General features: G+C 34.7%; 1 protein-coding gene and 1 long non-coding RNA gene across 2 annotated transcripts; one reads left to right on the forward strand and one right to left on the reverse strand.

The window, feature by feature from the left end:
* The first annotated feature begins 1447 nt into the window (after positions 1-1447).
* Positions 1448-2878, forward strand: LOC112018014 (F-box/kelch-repeat protein At3g23880). The gene has a single exon (XM_024050520.2). The coding sequence runs from the start codon at positions 1519-1521 to the stop codon at positions 2710-2712; it is 1194 nt and encodes a 397-aa protein (XP_023906288.1). The 5' UTR covers positions 1448-1518; the 3' UTR covers positions 2713-2878.
* A 1471-nt stretch (positions 2879-4349) lies between these two features.
* LOC136070822 (uncharacterized) lies at positions 4350-6071 on the reverse strand. The gene is made up of 2 exons (XR_010632068.1): positions 5755-6071; positions 4350-4763 (listed from the first exon to the last, which is right to left on the reverse strand). It is a non-coding gene; the product is annotated as an uncharacterized LOC136070822 (long non-coding RNA).
* Positions 6072-21107: the final 15036 nt, after the last annotated feature.

Consider the following 21107-nt stretch of genomic DNA (forward strand, 5'->3'; position numbering starts at 1 on the left):
GACAGGAAACCAAGGATAAAAATAAATAGGAAGAGGTCAAGACAAAAAGGGCATACCTTGGAAGGTTTTGTCAAGGAAGCCTTTAAGCAAACATGATAACGCAATCACAAAACCTGAGAAGATCGGTGTGCCCAAGGATATGAGTACATTCCTAGAAGGGTTGAGGTCTAGCTATGAAGAGCACCAGACACATGATCGAGGAAAGGAAGGAAGGTTTGTCATTGAAAGTGTGAAGGAAGGGTTTAGATAAATCATCTATCACCTTCACATTCAATGCTCTGCACTCACTTAACTGGCCGTATTAGTAGTGGAATGACCCTTGAATAGTGTCATCATAGCTCACAATCTAATAGAAAAACTTTCTAGTAAGGCCTTGATAGGACAAGTATACGAAGAAAAAACCTTCGCCGTCCAAGTGGAAGGCCAGGATGCAATCTAGATGATTATATAAAGGAAAGGGATCCCTACAAGAAAGGGGATCAAGAAAAAAAGCAAGAGAGAGAGAGAGAGAGAGAGAGTGAGAACATTGTAGTTCAAGAACAAGTATTAACCTACACCTTGGCCTAAACCAAGGAGCATTGTTGTATTAATCTCAGACATAAGTTGTTTTACTTTGCGTGGCTTATATATATTAAACATACATTCCAATATCACTTCATAGAGTTGTTGAAAAGGGTAAACAAGGTTGATTCGCATCCTATCTCTATAAATTAATTTTGCGAGGTTAAAATCTTACTTGTTCAATTTTAACCCGCCATAATAACCATCCTAAATAGTACTCATTACACAACAAGATCTATTAAATGAGTCTTTTAAAAAAAATAGAAAATCATTTTCTTAAAAAAATGTTTAAATAGTGTCAAATGCTTATAGATTTGGATGAGGTAAAAATTGACTCATTTTAGCAAGTGAGGGAGTGTCCAAGAGATCGACTGACCCAACCCACCCGGAGGATCTAATTGAACTCGAACCATACTCAATCTTATTTACTGGTAGTTGCAGTTAGTTGCAGGTTTCCACCTTCAAAACCTGATTTTATTGGGTTGAGTGTATGTTCTCTCCTACAAAACCTGAGCAACTCGATTCGATCAACAACCCAAGTAGAATTCAGTAAGATTTCACTAGATCTGATGATATTCCATTACTGGTTGGGCACAAACCTAACCCCAACCAACCGATAGTAACCCTTAATAAAGACCAATTAGACAATTATAATAAAAGTAAAAAAAAATAAATAAACTAAGTGTGCGTTTGGTATTGGCTTAAAATACTTTTTTTTTAAATTTTTTTTATTAAGCTTATTTTTGCTATTATTTATAGCCTCATTACACTTTTTAATATTATTTATAAATTTTACTGTATTATTTTAACTATTTTTTAATTTTATTTAAAGGGCTTTTAGAAAAAAGTTATCAATTTCAACTAAAGAATAAGCTTTTATTTGCTCTCCGGCTGAAGACTTATTTCTCCTTTACAATTCCACAAACAGCTTACGAGCAATAGCAGAGTAACAAAACAATGTCAACCTATCTACCTGAGGAAGTGATGATAAACATACTCTCACGCCTTCCTCCAAAATCTCTAATCCGATTCAAATGCGTCTCCAAAACCTGGCGCTCTCTCATCGGAACCCCAGATTTGATCTCTCGAAACCTCATCAACCACTCCACTCTCATCTCTAAATCCGAAGACCCCAATAACCCTCTCTTCTTCCTCGTCAAAGCCACAGACAAAATCGACACCTCGAAGCACACATTCTCGTTCCTATCCTACGACAACCTCGATCCAGAATACACATCCGAAGTCATCCTTAACCTCCCACAACCAAGCCACGGTCTCAACCTCGACATCGTCGGTTCCTCCTTCGATGGTCTCCTCTGTCTCTGCTTCGCAAGCACCATCTACCTCTGGGACCCCACCACGTCATCAGTGCCCGAGCCTCTCCCTCCTATAACCCCTCGCGAAATGGTCAATGTCTACTTCCACAGTGTTGGGTTCGGATTCGATTCCACATCCAATGACTTCAAGGTCGTGAGGCTTCTCAATGTTCAGTTCAGGTCCGCGAGCAATTTGCTTCATATAAGTCAAGAAGCGGAAGTGTATAGCGTGAGCAGCGGTTCGTGGAGGCAGCTGGACCCTCAGGTTGCGCACGTGCCTTACGGGATTCATATACAGTCGAAGGCCACAATGTACTTGGATGGAAACTTTTTCTGGTGCGCGACGCCGCATCCATTAGATAATAATGAGGATGAGAAGATTGTTCGGTTCGACTTTGCCAGTGAGGTATTCAAGTCTACTTCATTTCCGGACGCTAGTGTAATTGGGGATTACTCCAGTTCGACTCTCACCGCGCTGAACGGGTCTGTTGCTATGCTGGTTTATCCTTTTGGGAAGGAGGTGGAGATGTTGTGTTTTGATATATGGGTTTTGTTTGAATTTGGGGTTAGGGAGTCGTGGACTAAGCTAATTAGAATTGGACCCTCTTTGGATTTGGAAAGGCCATTGGGATTTTGGGGGTATGGAAGGATGTTTATGGAGAACAAAGAAGGGCAGCTGGTCTTGTATGATCCTTCTACAAACACAGGCAAGATTTTTCAATTTGATGGGCTTAAGGGATTGTTACAAGTTGCTCTCTACAATGAGTTTTGGGAAACAAACGAGGAAACAAGCGAGGAAGATGGTGGCGAGGTCCAAGAGGAGGTGAATCAATGAGGTATGGTTCAATTGTGCTGCCATCTTTTATAAAATTGTGGTCCTAAACATTGGTTTTGAGTGTTGTCAATACATTATTGTGTTAAATTTTATTTAAGAGCCATTTTGTTGACATTAGCTGGTTTGATATGGATTAATCAAAAATTATGATATTAGATGGCATTCATTCATATGTAATGTAAAGGTTATTAGGCAGAAATCAAATTGGTGGAATTTTATTTTGTTATTTAAAAAATTGGTTTAAACACTATGGACTCAGTCATTCATAATAGAAATGATGACATGAAGTTGAATTAAATAAAACTAAGAAAATAAAGTAATTGCTTTTTATTCATTGGCTTTGGCCTTGGGAAGATTATGTTCAAGATATAGGAAATAGGAATGACTTCATTGTGTGCAACAATGTTAAACTGTCTAGATGGGGTGACACTTAAATTTACTTTTGTTACTTCCTATTTCTTAATTGGAATCTGGGTTTCAGGTGAGGAACCCTCCCTCATCCTCATGGGCCCTGATAACTTGATAAGTAAAATTGAGTTCTCAATTAATCAAACGTGCGTTATCATTGGCACAAGTTGTTCCTATTCCTTTTCACTAATCGTATTCTTTCTATTGATTGGCTTAAAAAAATCATTCTGTGTATGACAATTTGGACATGAAATTTCCGTATAATCTTCTTGGCTTTGATGGCGTTTTTGATCTTAAAATATTATTTGGCTTTGAAGGCATTTTTGATTATTTTGATGGATGCTATCTAGTACAAGTGGCTTATATATAGTCAATGCCTTCAACTTCTTTTAGTTTTCCTTGTTTGACAATGGTACTTACCTATTAATTCATATGGGAGATAAAATCTGTTGTCAGTTGGTAGGGTTCTTTCTGAAGTATCTGCATCAGGGCTATAGAATTAATTGCTGCCTGGCATGTACAACTCAGTCAATATTCATTTTGTTAAGGGTCATGGGAGTTAGAATATGAAATCCTTGGAAGGGAGGGAGTTGGTGACTAATGCAAGGGAGTTGAAAAACTAGTTTTAGCAAGAAGCAGTTATACCAAGGAAAATAATTCTATAGAATTAATTTTTTTTCTAGCATTAAGAGTGAAGTAAACAAAGTGGAATGCAACTCTCTTGTCAAATAAACTGTTTGGAGTGTGTAATAATTGTACACCCAATTGTGTTGAGATTTCTATTGGCAGCACCACATCACTACTTCCTTTTCAAAGTTGTAGATCTTCTTGGTTTTGTTTTGCTTTGATGAATCGGTAAGAGTTTTATTGAATACCTCAAGAACAAATGATACAAGAGCAGCATATTATAGGTTCAGCAGATCACCTATACTGCAGAGCCAAAGCTGTGACACAGCAACAGAACAATGTTTTTCCAAGCACAAAACGACAGTAGGCTATACTCACCTAACATAAGCCATATTAGGCAAACAAGACCGCACCTAATATACAGACGTAGAATCAATTAATTCTAACTCAACCAAAATAACTTCAAGGCAGGGAATGGGGGGCAGGGCATAATTGATCTCCCATCCGCAGAAAGGCACTCTGTTTAACACTGAATTACAGTTGAATTTTTTTTTTTTTTTGATAGGTAATAAAACCTTTATTGATAAGAAAAGTACAATGAGTTACGATTGTAAAATCGCTGCAAAAAAACAGATACAAATAGATCAAAAGGGAAAAGCTAATAGAATTAATGAAATCAAGCAAAGAAGTACAATGCATAAAATCCCAAATATGAGACCACAGTTCTTTTAGTGTCCTCAAATGTTCGAGCATTGCATTCTTTCCAAGTTAATAGCATATGACACGCTAGTACCATATTCCAAACATTGAACTTATTGCTCTTCATTCTTCTTAATAATTCCAATGAGCTGTTCTTCAATATAGATCTTCCCCTCATGTAAAAAACATTTCTTTGTTCCCACAACTGGTAGATGCCCACCAAGCTAACTTACATTGCATGGTTCTAAACACCCTTCCTTTTAGTTGAGTGGTATTCCAGTTTACTAATTCCTTCCTGTAAGTCTTGGCATCTGACACTAAGCAAAGGTCCATGATGTTATCCCAAATTCTCTTGGTGATTGAGCATTGAAAATAGGGACACAGTGCTTAATAGTTTCAAAACAGGGACATTGTACTAGAATTCTTTTTAAAAAAAAATAAGGGCATAAGCCCATTTTCCCCAAGAAGAAGTACAAAAAGAGGGGGGGTTGTTTCGGGGTCAGGAAAGTTACACTAGTTAGGGGAGTAGGTATTTGAACCTTAGAGGTTTCCATTAGAAACAACAAGAAATAGCCATTTAGCTTGAGCTACAAGATTCCTAGCAACAAAATTTAGAAGTTTTTTATTCACTGATGATTAGTGAATATTCTTAAAGCAATTAGGCCGATTGATTACAACCAATAATAGGATCGCTCTTATGAGTTATGAATAGATAACACTGGTAGGTAGAGTAATGTCGTGTAAAGGATTTGGCATATAGAATATAGGCACTCTGTTTAACACTATGTTATTTCATTGTTTTTTTTTTTTTTTTTTTTTTTTTTTTTTTTTTTTTTTTTTTTTTTTTTTAAATGATAACTAGGAGAATTAATGAATCAGAGCAAGCAACTTCTAACCATTGTGGTTGTGTCTCACAACCTCGTATACTAATAGATATTTCTTTTGCTTTAAGTGCTCTGATAGATTTTAAATTTTTTGTACAACTCGTCCTAAGAGCACAAGAAATTATGTACTACAGTATATGAAAATAATGGAGAAGGAATTTCGAATAGGGATCCAAAAGGACAACAAAATCCCGTAATCATTTGGCAGGAAGCAATTTTTAAGAACTATATGATACTATAGTCTCAAGATCTAGATATTCATGAACAAACACATCAGACATTTAATAATTGCAAATATTTCTCAATGTAAATTTACCTTGAAGAAAGAAAAGCAAGATCAACAAGGACCAGCAAGACCAACAAGAAGGACCACAAAACTGCAAATAAAATCTCAAATAGAAAACTAAAGATTCAAGAAAAGAACCTGCTAATGGGTTTACAAAATCCTCATCCAACTTTGATATCATAGCAAACCCATCCCTGCAGTCTTGAACCTTGATTCCATGTCCTGAGTCAAGCGATCCTTCTCTATTATTGATCTTTTTTTGGATCGTATAAGCTGCTTTTGTTTGTCTTTGAGTACCTCCAATTCAGTTGGTAGGCCCTCATCTTGATTTGAGAATTTAAAAGGTTCGGGTCAGCTTCAAATTCACGCTTCATACGAAACTGTGCTTGCGCAAGTCTATACAAATGGTCAAAGGCAAACTGAACGTTGAACTCAACATGCTGCGCAAGTTTAAAGTTTTTCCACCAAATGAAAAGTAAATTAGCAGTGATGTCCTTTACTTTGGTGTTGCACATGCTTTGTGCAACCCCACCAACAATGTTAAGGACACACAACTTTGTCCTTGGATTTGAAGTGGAGCATTTACTAATATCCCTGTATTTGTCAAATAAGGACTCTAGAATAGGGGCACAGTTCCGAGAGACCATGCAGTCCCTGACTTCTACAACTTCTGATTCCAATTCCAAAAATGTCACATTCAAAATATCCTCATCTGAATGTACTAAATCTTCAAGATTCTTTAAAATCAGTATGAATGTCTCATCTGAATTTACCAAATCTTGAAGAATACTATCCCTATTCCCAGAGTCAGCATTAGACATCTGTATGAATGCCTCATTTAAATTTACCAAATCTTCAAGAATACTATCCCTATTCCCAGAGTCAGCTTTAGACATTATCTCTCCAACCAAATTTACAATAGCAGCTTCTGCATCTTCGAATTCCCTTTTCTCATCTTCATTAAAAGAGTTAATTTTTTCTTTCAAGGTCAAGCCTTTTTCTGATATCTTCTCAACAATATTGTCCCTATCCACAATTCTCAACTCCACATCTCCAAGCTTCCCGCTTAGCGAAAGTAACACCTGGTAAAATTAAACAAAGTCAATGAATTGGTGTACAAAGACAACATATTATGGTAAAGCAAGACGATGAAATAAGTAATAGAACTGTGCTTTTTGGGGACTAGACTCAAGTGACCGGTTATCTTTTTATACTAATCATCTATGTTTTATTTGTTTTAACCATTCTTTCCAATTTCTTCTTATGGCTATTGAGTTATCTACATCCTAAGCAAGAACACACCAAAAAACCCATGGTGCCTGTGTCAAACTGGATAGGCCTAGGGCATGGTTGCCTGAGAGTCTGTTGTGAAAAAATCTTATTTTGAGATCTATATGTTCTAAAAGCTCTAATTCCCCTTGAAAAACTCTGATTTAGGCCCCAAGCAATTAATGCAATGAAATTAATGAATTTATTGCACAATTTAACTAGATTTTCCACTCATAAGTAAATATTATTATATTCATCACAAATATCAAATACTGAATCTAAAGTAGTAAACAATCAGCACAAAGATTTTAGTAAAGAAATGGAAAACCAATGAAGAACCTCTTCAATTTTAAAAAATATTTTGGGGATCCAATCATGTTAGAAATCCACTATAAGGAAACAGTCACAATATTCTTACCATATGGATAGGGAGGCTCTTGCATGGTTTCAAGATGCTAAAGAATAAGGCCTATTCACCAGTTGGGACTTAGGAGGCTTGTTAGGGCATTGCAAATAAGCTTTGGAAGTACAGCCTATGATGATCCAATGGAAGCCCTTACAAGGCTTAGGCAGACCAGCTTTTAATGGGCAGTTTGAAGTTCTATCAAATAGGATTAAGGGGCTGTCAGAAAAGCACAAGTTGTTTTCCCAATGGATTAAAGGATGAGATTAGACTTCTTGTGAGAATGCTAAACCCACTGAATCTTAATGCTGCTTTGGATTAGCGAAAATTTAAGAGTACCTCTTAAGTCTTAACTGGTTGGAGAACTTTCAAAAATTCTCAAGATTCAAGTAGGCCTTCCATCTTAGGATCATTTAAGGTTGTACAAGATTGGACCAACTTAAGCCTAAACTTCTTGTCCGCACGATCCCTCCAGCTCAAATGGATGAAAGAAGGAAGAAAGGGCTCTGTTATCATTGTGATGAGAAGTGGCAGCCTGGACATAAATAATGGAAGGGCTACAAAATCACTCAAAACATTTCCAAGGGTTTCACCTTGAGGAAATTATTGATGCATAACTAGTAGAGATTGCAGTTACCACTGCTGAGCAAGAGGTAGTAGTGGATGCAATTGAAATCAAAGTATATGCATTAATTGGAAACCCATCTTCAAGTACCAAGAGAATGTTAGAAAAGATTAAAGGCTAGTGGGCTTTATCCTCATTGACATTGGTAGCACTCATAACTTCCTAGAGTCATCAATCTTAGAAGCATTAAGGATGTCAGTAACATCCAAGAAAGGGCCTGAAGTTAAGTTGGCTAATATGGCTGTGATCATGACAAAGGGAGCTTGTGCCGATGTTTAAGTCATAATGCAAGGCCATTTATACATGGTTGAATTGAATTTGCCTCCATTAGAAGGATGTGTGGTTGTGCTAGGCAAACAATGACTTAGCACTCTTGGCATTATCCAATGAGACTTCAAGCAATTGACCATGAAGTTCTTGCATATAGGAAACCAGGTTCTATTACAAGGTCTGAAATTCCCCAATTCCCCTTAGCATGATGGAGATAAGTTCTTTAAGTCTTTAACAAGGAAGGCAATTGTGTTGCAGATTACTGTGATGGGTACAAGCGAGTTAGAAACAATAGTTGGAAGAGATTAACAGGCTGTTGGATGATATTGACAAGTCTTTGACACTCCTTTGGGGTTGCCACTGTCCAGGGGACATAAGCATTAAATCACCTTGAAGAATGGCACTCAACCCATTTGTGAAAAGCCTTATAGGTACAGATACTATCAATAAACTGAAATAGAAAAGATAGATAAGGAATTGCTAGATGCAGGGTCCATTAGGGCCAATCAAAGGCTCAAAGCCCATTTTCTTTGATAAATTCGATAGGTACAATGGGAGCGGTGTGATTTGAACCATGGACGTTTTCATTGGAAACACTAAGATGTGCCAATTGAGCTATGAGGCCCTTGGCAAGCCCATTTTCCCTTCTTCTACGTTCAGCAGTAGCTTGGCAATAACTTGAAAGGGATTATGCCACAAAATGTTCTCCTACTCTACAAGGCAAAGTGTTCCTTGGTCCTAATTCATTTTTCAAAACCAATTTTGGCTTGTCATTTTAGTTACCTTAAGTCCTTGCACAAAGCCAAGCAAGATTTCTATTGTAAAAGGATGAAAATCAAGCTCAAGATGTATATCAAGGAATGTAAGGTCTATCAAAGTTCAAAATTGAAACCTCAACCCTTGATGGACTTAAGTCAAAGCACAAATTTTAACAAAAACCTAGTTTAAACTCACGTGTCTATGTATCATCTGATATATATGATTAATATGATAACATATAATTCATATGATACACATTTATGTGTCATATGATTCATGAACATGATCAATATGTACCTATGATATGGTACTTTTTTCATTCGATAAAATACATATCACATGAAAGAGTAAGGGAAGAGAGATGCAAATACATGATAAAACTAAGACGTGTTATTAAAGAAAAAACTGAAGAATTCGGCGAAAAACCTCTCCGTGACCCTCCAAGTCGAAATCAATCCACTAGTGAATAAGTTAGAGTACACAAATAACAAAAGACCCTCCAAGCCTAGTCTACCCAATGTACTTGAGTCCTCCAAACTCCTGCTACCAACAGACTTCTCGGAGTCTTGTCTTCACTAGCTTTCCGGATCTTGCAATACCGCCCGATTGCATCCACCATTTAATAGCTCATTTCAATGCTTTTGAACAGCACCAAAACTTGACTCAACACTCAGATTGGGTGTGGTAAGTATTTGGGCTAAGAACCTCTCAAGGATGCAGAGATGGAGAGGTAGGAGTAGAAGAAAACCAAGAGAAAATGTGTATATGTTTTCATTCATACAGGGAAGGCAATGCTATAACACATGCCTTAGTTAAAAGAGCAAAGTTTTCATTTTCGCTTTTAGTTTGGATGGAGTTTGTTCTTTTTGACATTGATAATCTTGTAATTACTGATTTACCAGCAAGTTGATTAATGCAATGCAAGTACTGTTTCTAAAAAAAAGAAAAAAAAGTTAATTTCATTATAGAACCGTTACGTGCCTTATTACGTACTATCATTAAAAAATTTTAAAAAAAATCAAAATATGAAAAGGAAATTTTTAAAATTGTGTAGGTTGTTTGTGCTTAAACTCAAGATTCAAGAACACTGTACTTCTCAATTAAAGAGTCATATATCCCACTAAAATTTTAGACAACAAACACAATCCATAAAATAAATAAATACATACACATATATAACGGTAACATAATTTTTGAAGTTTTATCGATGTCTTCTTTAATCTATATTGCATAAACTTCACTAAAAAAAATTAAGTAAATATTCTCTATTTATAAAAATACATATTAAATATGACAAAGTTTATTTTTAAATAAAATATTTATAATATGTTTTTAGTGAAAATAATGTTCCATAATAAGATATTGTTGTCTTTACAGAACTCTTTTATTTTTTATTTTTTAATTATTTGAGCTGAACAAATATCGTCCCACACCACACACATCATGATTATGACTTTCTTAACAAAATTTTAAATACTGGTTTTCATTTTGTTAGCACTAAAGCTAGATAGATTTTTTTTTTTTTTTTTAAAGATAAAATTTATTTCTTATTTGGTTTGTTTATGTAGTCTCCAGTTTTCTTCTTGAGAGTCTGACTTTGTTTGTGCCTTCGTGTCCTTTTGATCTGATGTTGTTGATCTTGCTTCTCTTAATTTGTTATGAGAACTATATGAGTTTAACTAAAAAGACCTATTATTTCAAGCAAATATATGAATGTTAAGGAAATCTATTTTGCAAATCTATGACCTACATGACACCAAAACTATCACTGATCATCGATCTAGGATAATATAAGAGAGACATAGTCACTGAGAGTGAGCAATTTTCAGAGGAATGAAAAATGAGGAAAAAAGAAACAGAGGGGAAGAGAGAGGTTGTGAAAGGTTGAATACAGAGGGAGAGAAAAAAGAGAGAATAAAATAGTCGTTTGCATTGTTGCAAAATTGTTATGCACAATTTTGCACCCACTATGTGGGTAGTTTTTAGGCAAAAATATGTAAATTTGACCTCTTTTTCTATTATATACTCACTTATGTGAATACTCCTGTGATTCTGTACGTATTTTTTTTTTTTTTTTTTTTTTACCTACAAAAAGAACTTTATAAATAATGATAATAATAAAAACTTGAGTATTTTTTTTTATCTTCCTTTTAGTACAAATAAAAGAATCAAGAAATGAAAAATACCAAAATATACCAGCTAAATAAGAAATAAATTTTNTAATATATATCTCTAACACCCTCTCTCAAATTCAAGGCAGAAGCTTGATGAAGGCTTGAAGTTGGATAAGTATGAGAAGATCACTTGGAGATGCCTTGAAGAATGCCTTTGAAGAAACCATAATGAAGAATGTGCCAATTGACCAATTTTGGAGTTTCAAATGAAGAAACAGAGTCCAAAATTGGAATCTACGCGAAAAACTGAGCAAGATAGGCCTTCTCAGAAAATTTTGACTTTGATCAAAAGTTAACGCAAAAGTCAAAATCAACTGTCCAGGGTCAAAGTTAACGGTCAGTGCTTCACGGGTCAGATTCGGGTGGTCCAGGTCGGGTCGGTCCGGGTCAATGGTCAGCTAGGTGACGTGGTGCTGACAAGGCGACACTGCTGACGTGGCTAGCGACGTGGCTGATGACGTGTCTAGGACTAACGTGGACGTGCTGCTGATTTGGAGTAATGACGTCTAATATATATCTCTAACACCTTCTAAGATTAATTTTTTTATTATTGTTTTTTTTATGTAGATGCTACAGCTTCTGTTTAATTTTGTGTTCCTCCAAGTCAGTCGTTAGATTATGAATCTTGAGCTGATAATTGTAAAGGTTTTTATCTTTTCTAAATTCATGCTGAAGACGAATCCACAATTGTGCGAGTCTATACAAATGATCAAATGCAAACTGAAAATTGAACCCGCCATGCTGCAAAATCTTAAAGTTCTTCCACCAATTGAAAAGTAAATTTGGAATGACCTCTGCATTGCACATGTTGTGTGCAACTATACAGAATATGTTAAGGAAACGTTTCATTGTCCTTGGCACCATATAAATATAAGATGTATGTTGTTGTGATAAGGGAAGCTTCTAATAAAATAGAAGCCGTGTACTTCACTAGATCAAATAGAAGAAAGGAATTTTGAGAAAAAGATCCCTAAGGACGAACAAAGCCCATAAATTTTTTGATGGAAAAAATTAACAAGAACCATATGATAATTTGTCTCAAATTCTACCCATTGATGAATAAATACATGAAGTATTTAACTGCAAATAGTTCTCATAACAATTTAACTCGGGGAAAGAAAAGCAAGAACGTCACAACATCAAAAGAAAGGACCATGAACAAAGGCCTAAATAAATTCCCAGGAAGAAGCCGGGAGACTACATAAATGAACTGAGTAACACTATCACACTCTACTCATCCAGCTTTTGATATCACAGAAAACATGGCCTTGGTGTGTTCAAAATCAGCTCAATGTCAGCAATCAAACGCTCTTTCTCTGGTAGTGATTTTCTTTTTGTAGATGCTACACATTGCTTCTGTTTGACTTTGAGTTCCTCAAACTTAGTTTTTAGACCGCGAATCTGGACATGATAATCGAGAAGGGTCTTATTATTTAGAAATTCACGATGAAGACAAAACCAGGATTGTGCAAGTTTATACAAATTATCAAAGGCAAACTGAATATTGAATCCGGCGTGCTGCACAAGCTTAAAGTTCATCCACCAGTTGAAAAGTAAATCCGTAGTGACCTCTGTGTTGCACATGCTGTGTGCAACTCCACCAAATATGTTGATGAAACGCGTCTTTGTCCTTGGATTTATAGAGGAGTTGGCACTAATATCCCCGTATTTTTCAAATAAGCTCTCTAAAATTGGGGCAAAGTTTCGAGAGACCTTGTAGCCCCCCACCTTTATAACTTCGGACTTCAAATCCCAAAATGTCATTCCTGGATTTCTCACGTAAAGCTTGGCATTCTCCAACTCGTAAATGTAGTCCTGGACAGATGCTGTATATTGCTCAATCTTCATTTGCAATTCTCTTCCATAAAACTTGACACACATTAAGAGCACTATGGATATCTCGTCTGAATATGAATTTTCTAGAATATCTTCCATATTCCTAAACTCGGCTCTAGACATTATCTCTCTAATCAAATCACCGACTGCTGCTTCAAACCCCACGAATTCCTTTTTGTCATCTTCGTTAGAATAGCTAAACATGTATTCTAAGGTTAAGCCTCTTTTTAATAGCTTATCAACCTTTTGTCTATCCACACTTCTCAATTCCACATTTCCAAGCCTTCCACTAAGTGAAAGTAACACCTGCTAAACTACAGGAAATTTAGACAAAGGCAATGAACAATATAGACATGCAAAGTCAAGACAACGGCTAAGGAAAGAGGATAAATAAAAAATATATAATTATGTATTTGGCGATAAGATTTGATATTTTGCTGACTAGACTTCAAAGATTAGTTATGTTCATAATAACCTTCAATGTTTATTTGTTCTAACTTTTAACCCCTTTTCTTTTACCGTATGGAGAACGAAGAGAGAGAAGTTACACTATGTATCTGGTGCATACATTCGCCCTCTCACAATATGAGACCCACCCATCTAGTGCATACATTCACAAGAATCAGAAATTAACAAAAAAAAATAAGAAAATCTGTTAACCACCAGTTCACCGTGAAACCTTGGAACCGGTCCTGTAAAACCGGTTTTGCAGAATATTCCAAGAGGGGCTAAAACAGTGGAATTTTTCTGCAGAAAATGCTACATTTTTCTTAGATTTGAAATGGTAGGAGCACGGCGAAAATGGCACTGTAGCACCTTTAGGCGAAATATATGGAAATCTACCACTGTTTCGGAAATAAATAGCAATATACCACTTTTTTGATACTCAAGTTCATTGAACTCGAGTTCTCAATGGTACTCGAGTTCTCAATGGTACCATTGAAAATTTTTGAAATTTTTAAATGATACTCGAGTTCATGGAACTCGACTTGAGTTCCATCAAAAAATTTTCGGTTATTTTTTCAAAAAACTCAAGTTCATGGAACTCGAGTACCATTTAGAACTCGATTTCCCCAAACTCAAGTACCAAAAATTGGTAAATCTCTACATATTTCCGAAACAGTGGTATATTCATATATATTTCCAAGATCAGTGGTAGAAGTCCATTTTGGCCGTAGGAGCACAGCCACAACTACGGTTTAGGCAAGAAGAGAGAGAGAGAGAGAGAGAGAGAGATCAAATCATCGAAGACTGCATGTTCTACTATTTCCCAGGACATAGTATTCTTCGGCTTCACCACTCTTCAAAATACAAAGAGAAAAGTTGGATCTTTAAACTGAATTATGGCTTATGAAGTACATAAAATAAAACAATGGGAGTAGTGGAATTATTGGAAGTGGTTTTTTTTTTTTTTTTTTTTTTTTGCTGAAAGAAAGAAAATTTATTGAACCATAGCAGAAACAGAAACCTGGACAGCCTCATCCAAGATAACATTAACAAAACTTGGAGGGCCAAAACCCATATCAAAAGAACCAAAAAAAGACTGGCTAAGAGACCAATTGGCTAGCACATGCGTAGCCTGATTAGCCTCCCTATGAACCCAATTAAAATATACATGGCCAAAGTCCCTAAAAATAGTCTTAACTGAGTCCACAAACTTCACAAGTCTCCAAGGAATTTCCTTCCCACTAGCTCTTATGGCATCTATTCAAACTTTACAATCACTCTCTATAATGCAATTACAAAAGGAGAAGTTCACAGCCATGTGGGCAGCCAATAGAATGGCATTCGCCTCTACTTGAACAGGGATATTGGTGTTAACTTTCTTTGAGATCACAAACACCAACATCCCTCTCCAATCTCTGGCAACAACAGCTATACTTAAAGATAGATCACCTACCGCTGCATCACAATTTAGTTTTAGCATACCTTGACTTAGGCCACACCACCTAGCACTGTTTCTAGCTGGAATGCTTGTCAACACTGGAACTTTGGGCTGCCAATGCTCCAAAAACAGGTTTTGAATGCTTCTGATAATTTGACCCTCTTTCGGAAGAGATTTCTCATTAATTGCTTTGTTTCGCCACATCCAAATCAAATCTAAAGCTAGAGCAACAAATAATAGGAATGCATTTCTTTGCTCTTTATCCAACTAGAGAAATGGAGGAGGATCAATAAGTAACTCGATCAAATGAGATGGAGATTGAACATGCCAACTATCAATTCTAATGTTCCAGCGAAACAATACGTATTTTCACAACACGTATTTGGTAGGGGTATTTAAATAACAGTTTTTGTTGTTTAAATAACACAACACATATTTCCACAACACTTTTTTACCCACAAGTATTTCCAAAAACCTTAAACAATGTTACTAGAAACTGATATTACTGATGTTCAAAAAAAAAAAAGTACAATTGTGCACTTGAAAATTCGAGGCATAGTGAAAAGAGAACCTTGGAAATTTGGCATCATATTTGCCAAATTTAGAAAATCTTGTGGCACACAAGGAGAGAGAATTAGCAGAGGGAGGAGAGATATATATTCTAAATATTGATAGTCACTATAGTTTCTACTCTAATATTTGTAGCTTTAAAAAAAAAAAAAAATAGATGTGGCTGCATATATCAATAAAATAAATATTTTTTAATTTTTATTGTAATTAATATATTTATAGTTCTATTGTAAAATTTTATTGTAATTAGTCTTCCCTCAAAATAGAAGATATATTTTTCTATAAATTTGAAATTATGTGTTTATTTAGCAATTATGCCACGTACTTGACATATTAATTATATTATCTCCTTTTTCTTCTAACTCGTTTAATATTTTTGAAAATTATTTAAATTTTAGTGGATATTTTTTAAATTAAGGTTATTACAGTTTACAAACTTATTATATTTTTTGTATTTAGTTAATATTAAATATGGATTTAACCTCTAAACTTCAAACATATCTTCTTTTTTTCTTTTTCTTTTTGTTAATAGGCCAAGAATGTATTGACACCTTGTGATAAATTAACCAATTAATTAGCCAAGTTAATTAATTAATTCAATTTGCATGCAATAAGCATGGTAGCACAAACAAATCACCAACTAAGTTAAAATGTAGCGGAAAATAAATTGACTTATGAATGGGGAAAACCTAGATGGCAAAAACCCCACCTGGTGATTTTAAGATCATCACTCTCGAGAATTCATTATTATCACAACAAGCGGTTACAAGTAAAAGAATCCCAGTACCTTTTACCAACCTACAATTGAACCCTTACCCCAATACCCAATTGGACTTGTTATGTAGTGACAATCTCTCCTTTTAATACACGGCTCCTAGTATGTAACTAACCAATTTGATGCGCAGATCCTAGTACGCAGCTTACTCACTAACTTGAGAAGAATGTTGGCTGCAAAGTTCTTTAGTTCATCAACACAATGAAGTTCACGAAACTCCTTAGTTACAAAACCCTACGGTGTAAAAACACAGCTGCTTCTTGAATAAAAAGATGAACTAGGGCATATGTCTCCAGTTCACAATATGTTTGTAAAAAACTTTTGTATTGAGTTGCATCAGTTGTAACGACCCTTAAAACAATCCTTATATATGTTTAGGGTTGTGAGAAAAGAAAGCCCAAACATCTATTCACAGATTGGAGTGAAATCAACTCTGAAAAACTGATTTTCATAAACCTCGAAATAAGGAGTAGTAGTTTTGGGGTTAAGAGTACTCTTGTACTTAGAGGGAGAGTTAGTATAGGATATTTTTGATAGGGGGAGTGTATATAGTATTGAGGGATGTAGTGAGGACTTTATGTATTTTCTTTCTTTTTTTCTCTATTTACGTTAGCCTCTTGTATATCAATCTTGTTACCATTTTATTACATACATTGTACTTTATTTTCATATATATGATATCATGGTGTATGTTTTTCCTTACCTACCTCTACATGTGTTGTTTCTTTTCTCTCTTTATACACATGTTTCTTTATGTACACAGTCCTTATTTATGTTTCACACATGAGGCCTTGATGAGTTTTGTTTAAGTGTTTCAGAAAGACAAGTTGTAAAATTCTACCGTGCCACGAACTTTTTTCTTGCAAAGTTTTTCAAGAGTTTATGTTAGGGTTAGAGTTGTTTTGTAATCCAACAAATGGTTATGAGTTTAGTGTTTTAAGACTTCTCTCATGATTCATTTTTTTTGTTGTAATTTTGTCACGGATTGTCAAATGGGGAGATTGTTAGGGACATGTTTTATGTAATTGGCTAATCCTTGGATAAAATACACTTTACTTGTAATTGGGTAGATCTAAGATGGGTTTAAGACTTCAAGAAACATGTTGCTCAAGTCAAGTGTTAAAGCCATGAAGATTTGACCAACAAGTGAAGAAGTGTTGTTCATTAAAGCTCGACAGCAATCTCGACAGAAAGACTTCTATCGAGATTCAAAGTTGAAACTTGACAGAACCTCGACACAAGTTATTTTTGTCAAGACTTACGAAATCAGAAATTCCATATATGATTTTTCTGCCCATGCTTGTTATTTGTATAGGGTTTCTTTTCTTACAATCCTAGACATATATAAGGATTATTTTAAAAGGCCATTGCGCATGTAGCCAGCAACCTATTTCATTATTCTCTCTGAAGAAGCTACTGCGTCTTTACGCCAAGAGTTTTGTGACCAAGGAGCTTCCTAATCTTCATTGTTGATGAACTGAAAAACTTTACAGTGAACAACCTCTTCAAGTTACTGGAGTTAGTCACGTATTGGAATCCATGCATCATTGGTTAGTCACGTACTGGGATTCGTGCAGTGAACAGAAAGATTGCCGCTACAATACAAGTCCAATTTAGGGTAGGGGTTCAACTGTAGGTTGGTATTTCGAGATAGGCCAAAGGGTTTGGTAAGATTTCTTATTCTTGTAATCGCTTGTGATTGATAATAGTGGATTTTTGGGAGTGGTGACCTTAAAATCACCTAGTGGGGTTTTGTCTCGGTGGTTTTCCCATTCGTAAACAAATCACTTGTGTCAAATTTATTTTTCGTTGCATTTAGATAATTTAGTGATTTGTTTGTGTTGCCACACTATTGCATGAAATTTGATCTAATTAATTAACTTGGGTAATTAATTAATTAATTGCAAGGGGTTAATTCATTTTAACCCAACAAATTAGACAAGCAAGCTTTCATCCCATATGTGTTATCTCCTCAACATTCTCTCTCTTTCCTAACAAAGAGAATTCTTATTTGAAAATAAGGTGAAATGGTTTTAAATTCTTGATAGATACAAAATTCTTCTCCTTTTTTTCATTTATCTTATGGTTTATTATTTTTCACCTTTTATTTATTAAATCAATTGATAACCTTTATACATTATAAATATCAAGTATTTCATACTAACATACTCAAACAACCAGATACAGGTAGAATTTGGTATGACAAACACATCCAATTCCAGATTACAACATAAATCCTCATATTCCAATACATGGTTCCATTAATCTTATTTGAAAAATCTCATAGACATGGCAAAATTAACAAAATTGTATTTGTATTTGACATTTAGAAAGACAAATCTAGAATTTGATAGATGAAAATTCATTAGTTCAATGATGAGTGGATCTCTCTCTCTCTCTCTCTCTCTCTCTCTCTCTCTCTCTCTCAACTTTTGTGAATCAGTATGATCATTTAGTCTTGACTCTTGGGCCCTCAAATAAAAACTCTTGGTTTTGGCTTTGAATCTACTTCTTTCCATTATCTCTTTATGATTTGCGCTGATAAATTAACTAGATTTTGATTCTATTTATGATTTGCTTAATAAACTAGATTTTAGACACCATAATGTATGAAAACATTGTGGAAAATATTAAAACTATTATAAATTTTAGTAAATTTTTTTTACAAATTAGTATAACAATAAATATTATTGATATCACATCAACAACATAGCAAATAAATTTATTAATCCTTTTTGTATTGGGTTTAAAAGCTAAAGAATCAATTTATAAAGTTTATATGATAAATTTTATAGTATCTCTATCATTACTCAATTAATAAATATTTATTGTCCTCTATCGAAATTGTGGTATTCTTAAGTACCTTAAAGTAGGTCTTTGATTCAAATCCATCCTTTTTCTAACTTCAAAAAATGGGAAATTTTTTTGTCTTGTTTATCCTTCGACATGTTAAAATCTAGGATGGACTTTTTCCTCACACTTCAATGGTAGATTTTGTGGTAATTTGCATTTTCAGGTTATATTTGTGTTATGTTAGAGTATGGGTATTCTATTACAAAACTCAACTTTGACTTGATATATTTAATAATCATGACAAAATCACTTAACTCTGACACGGCATTTTTATTTTGACAAACATGATCTACATAACAGGCTTAATAAATTATTTGTGTTAGATTGATACAAACACAGAAGCATGGGACATTTTAACCCATTTAATAAATATGTTGTATTAGTTTGACACAAATTTCAACCATTTAAAAGGATATAGCCCAAATTGATTAACATATTTTTATATTTTGTAAGCATATAAATCGTAATAATTATAAACAAATAAATTCTACACAAATTATATTTCATAATAATATAGCTTAAAGTACTATTAATATATTTTTTTAGCTGTACAGGACTTCAATTGTAAGATAGTGAATTGGGGCATACCTTATCAACCACGCAATTGACATGTGCCACATAGTTGCCACATCTTGCATAGTGATAAACACACTCCCGTGGGTCTCTAATGTTCTCACAGGCATCAAAATAGTACTCGTCTGAATCGTCTTCCACAAAAAAATCTACAAGGTGAAGGGGGTGTATGTGGCATTTATGCTTAGTGGTACAGGGCACTGGAACACATAGTAGATGGACAGTGAAGTCGCATTTCACACATCGTAAATAGGCAATGGCGGCTCCCATGATTTATTTGTTAAGAGGGTCAATAAGAAACATAAATTATACAAAATTTTAAACAAAAGATAAATTAAATATATCGACATCATAAAAAAAAAATCTTTAATATATAAAGTTTTATAATTGTCTCCTACGAGTTTTCGTATTTTGAAATTATTGCATGATATCTTCATTATCAATTCTACTAGCTACATATGTGTTAACGTACATAGTCAAACAATCATTCATCCACTAATTTCTCATTTGATTGAATTATTTAAAGTTTCTTAAGATTTACATGAGCTTTTTCTAAGGTTTAAGATTAGGAAATTTTACTTTTGTTGTTGAGCTAATTAAATTTTTTTTCCAGATTTTAGATCAAATTGATTTGTTATTGAGATTTTTCTTTGTGTTTAAAAAGGTCAAGATATTATTAAGATGTTTATATTTAAGTTTATTTCAGTTGAGTTTAAAGTTAGGGTGTTCAAATTTTTATTTTAAGTTTCAAAACAGGTAAAATAAAATAAAAAATATTATAGACATTTTTGTTTTTTGGTTCAATTTAGGGGGTTCAAAGTGGAGCCGCCCCTGCAAATAGGAGGCATCACGATAGCTAGATTTGCAAACTTCACACTGAGGGTCATCATCCATTTTCTCGAAGAAAGTAAGAAAGTGCTCGTGATCTCTATAATTTATTGAGGGCTTTAATGAAGCACAGTGAACATCCATCTCAAAATTTTTTCCTCTTTTGCACTCATGACATTGATACGAAAAACCAGAGCAACTATTGTGACAAGCATCACAAGAAAATTTTGGTGTAATATGAGTTTTGCTCAAGACACTAATTGGAAGATCATGCAAATGAAAAGGATGTTGCACCCCTTTTGCAGGTTCAAGACAATTTTGATGGACGACGAATTTGCAACTAATGCAATTATAGGATGGACCATAACTGTTTTTCTCACATACAGCACAACGCTTACAACTTTGGATCGCGGCGAAATGCTTGTGCCTTTAATATTTGACTTCCCCCATCTCATCAAAGGATTTTAAAATTGAGACACTGCACCACACGTTACTATCATAACACAGAGTGAGAAGGTGATTTGGGTGAAAAGGGTGTTTGATTTGTTGTGGCCCTTGTGATATTGCTGCACACGATCTGTGGAGATAGAAATCGCATTTCATGCAACCGTATATTTCACCAGATATGACTTGACTGCATGGAAAGCAGAAGATTACATCATGATTCAGTT

This window comes from Quercus suber, unplaced genomic scaffold (genome assembly GCF_002906115.3).
Source record: "Quercus suber isolate HL8 unplaced genomic scaffold, Cork oak 2.0 scaffold_262, whole genome shotgun sequence".
Classification (NCBI taxonomy): Eukaryota; Viridiplantae; Streptophyta; class Magnoliopsida; order Fagales; family Fagaceae; genus Quercus; species Quercus suber.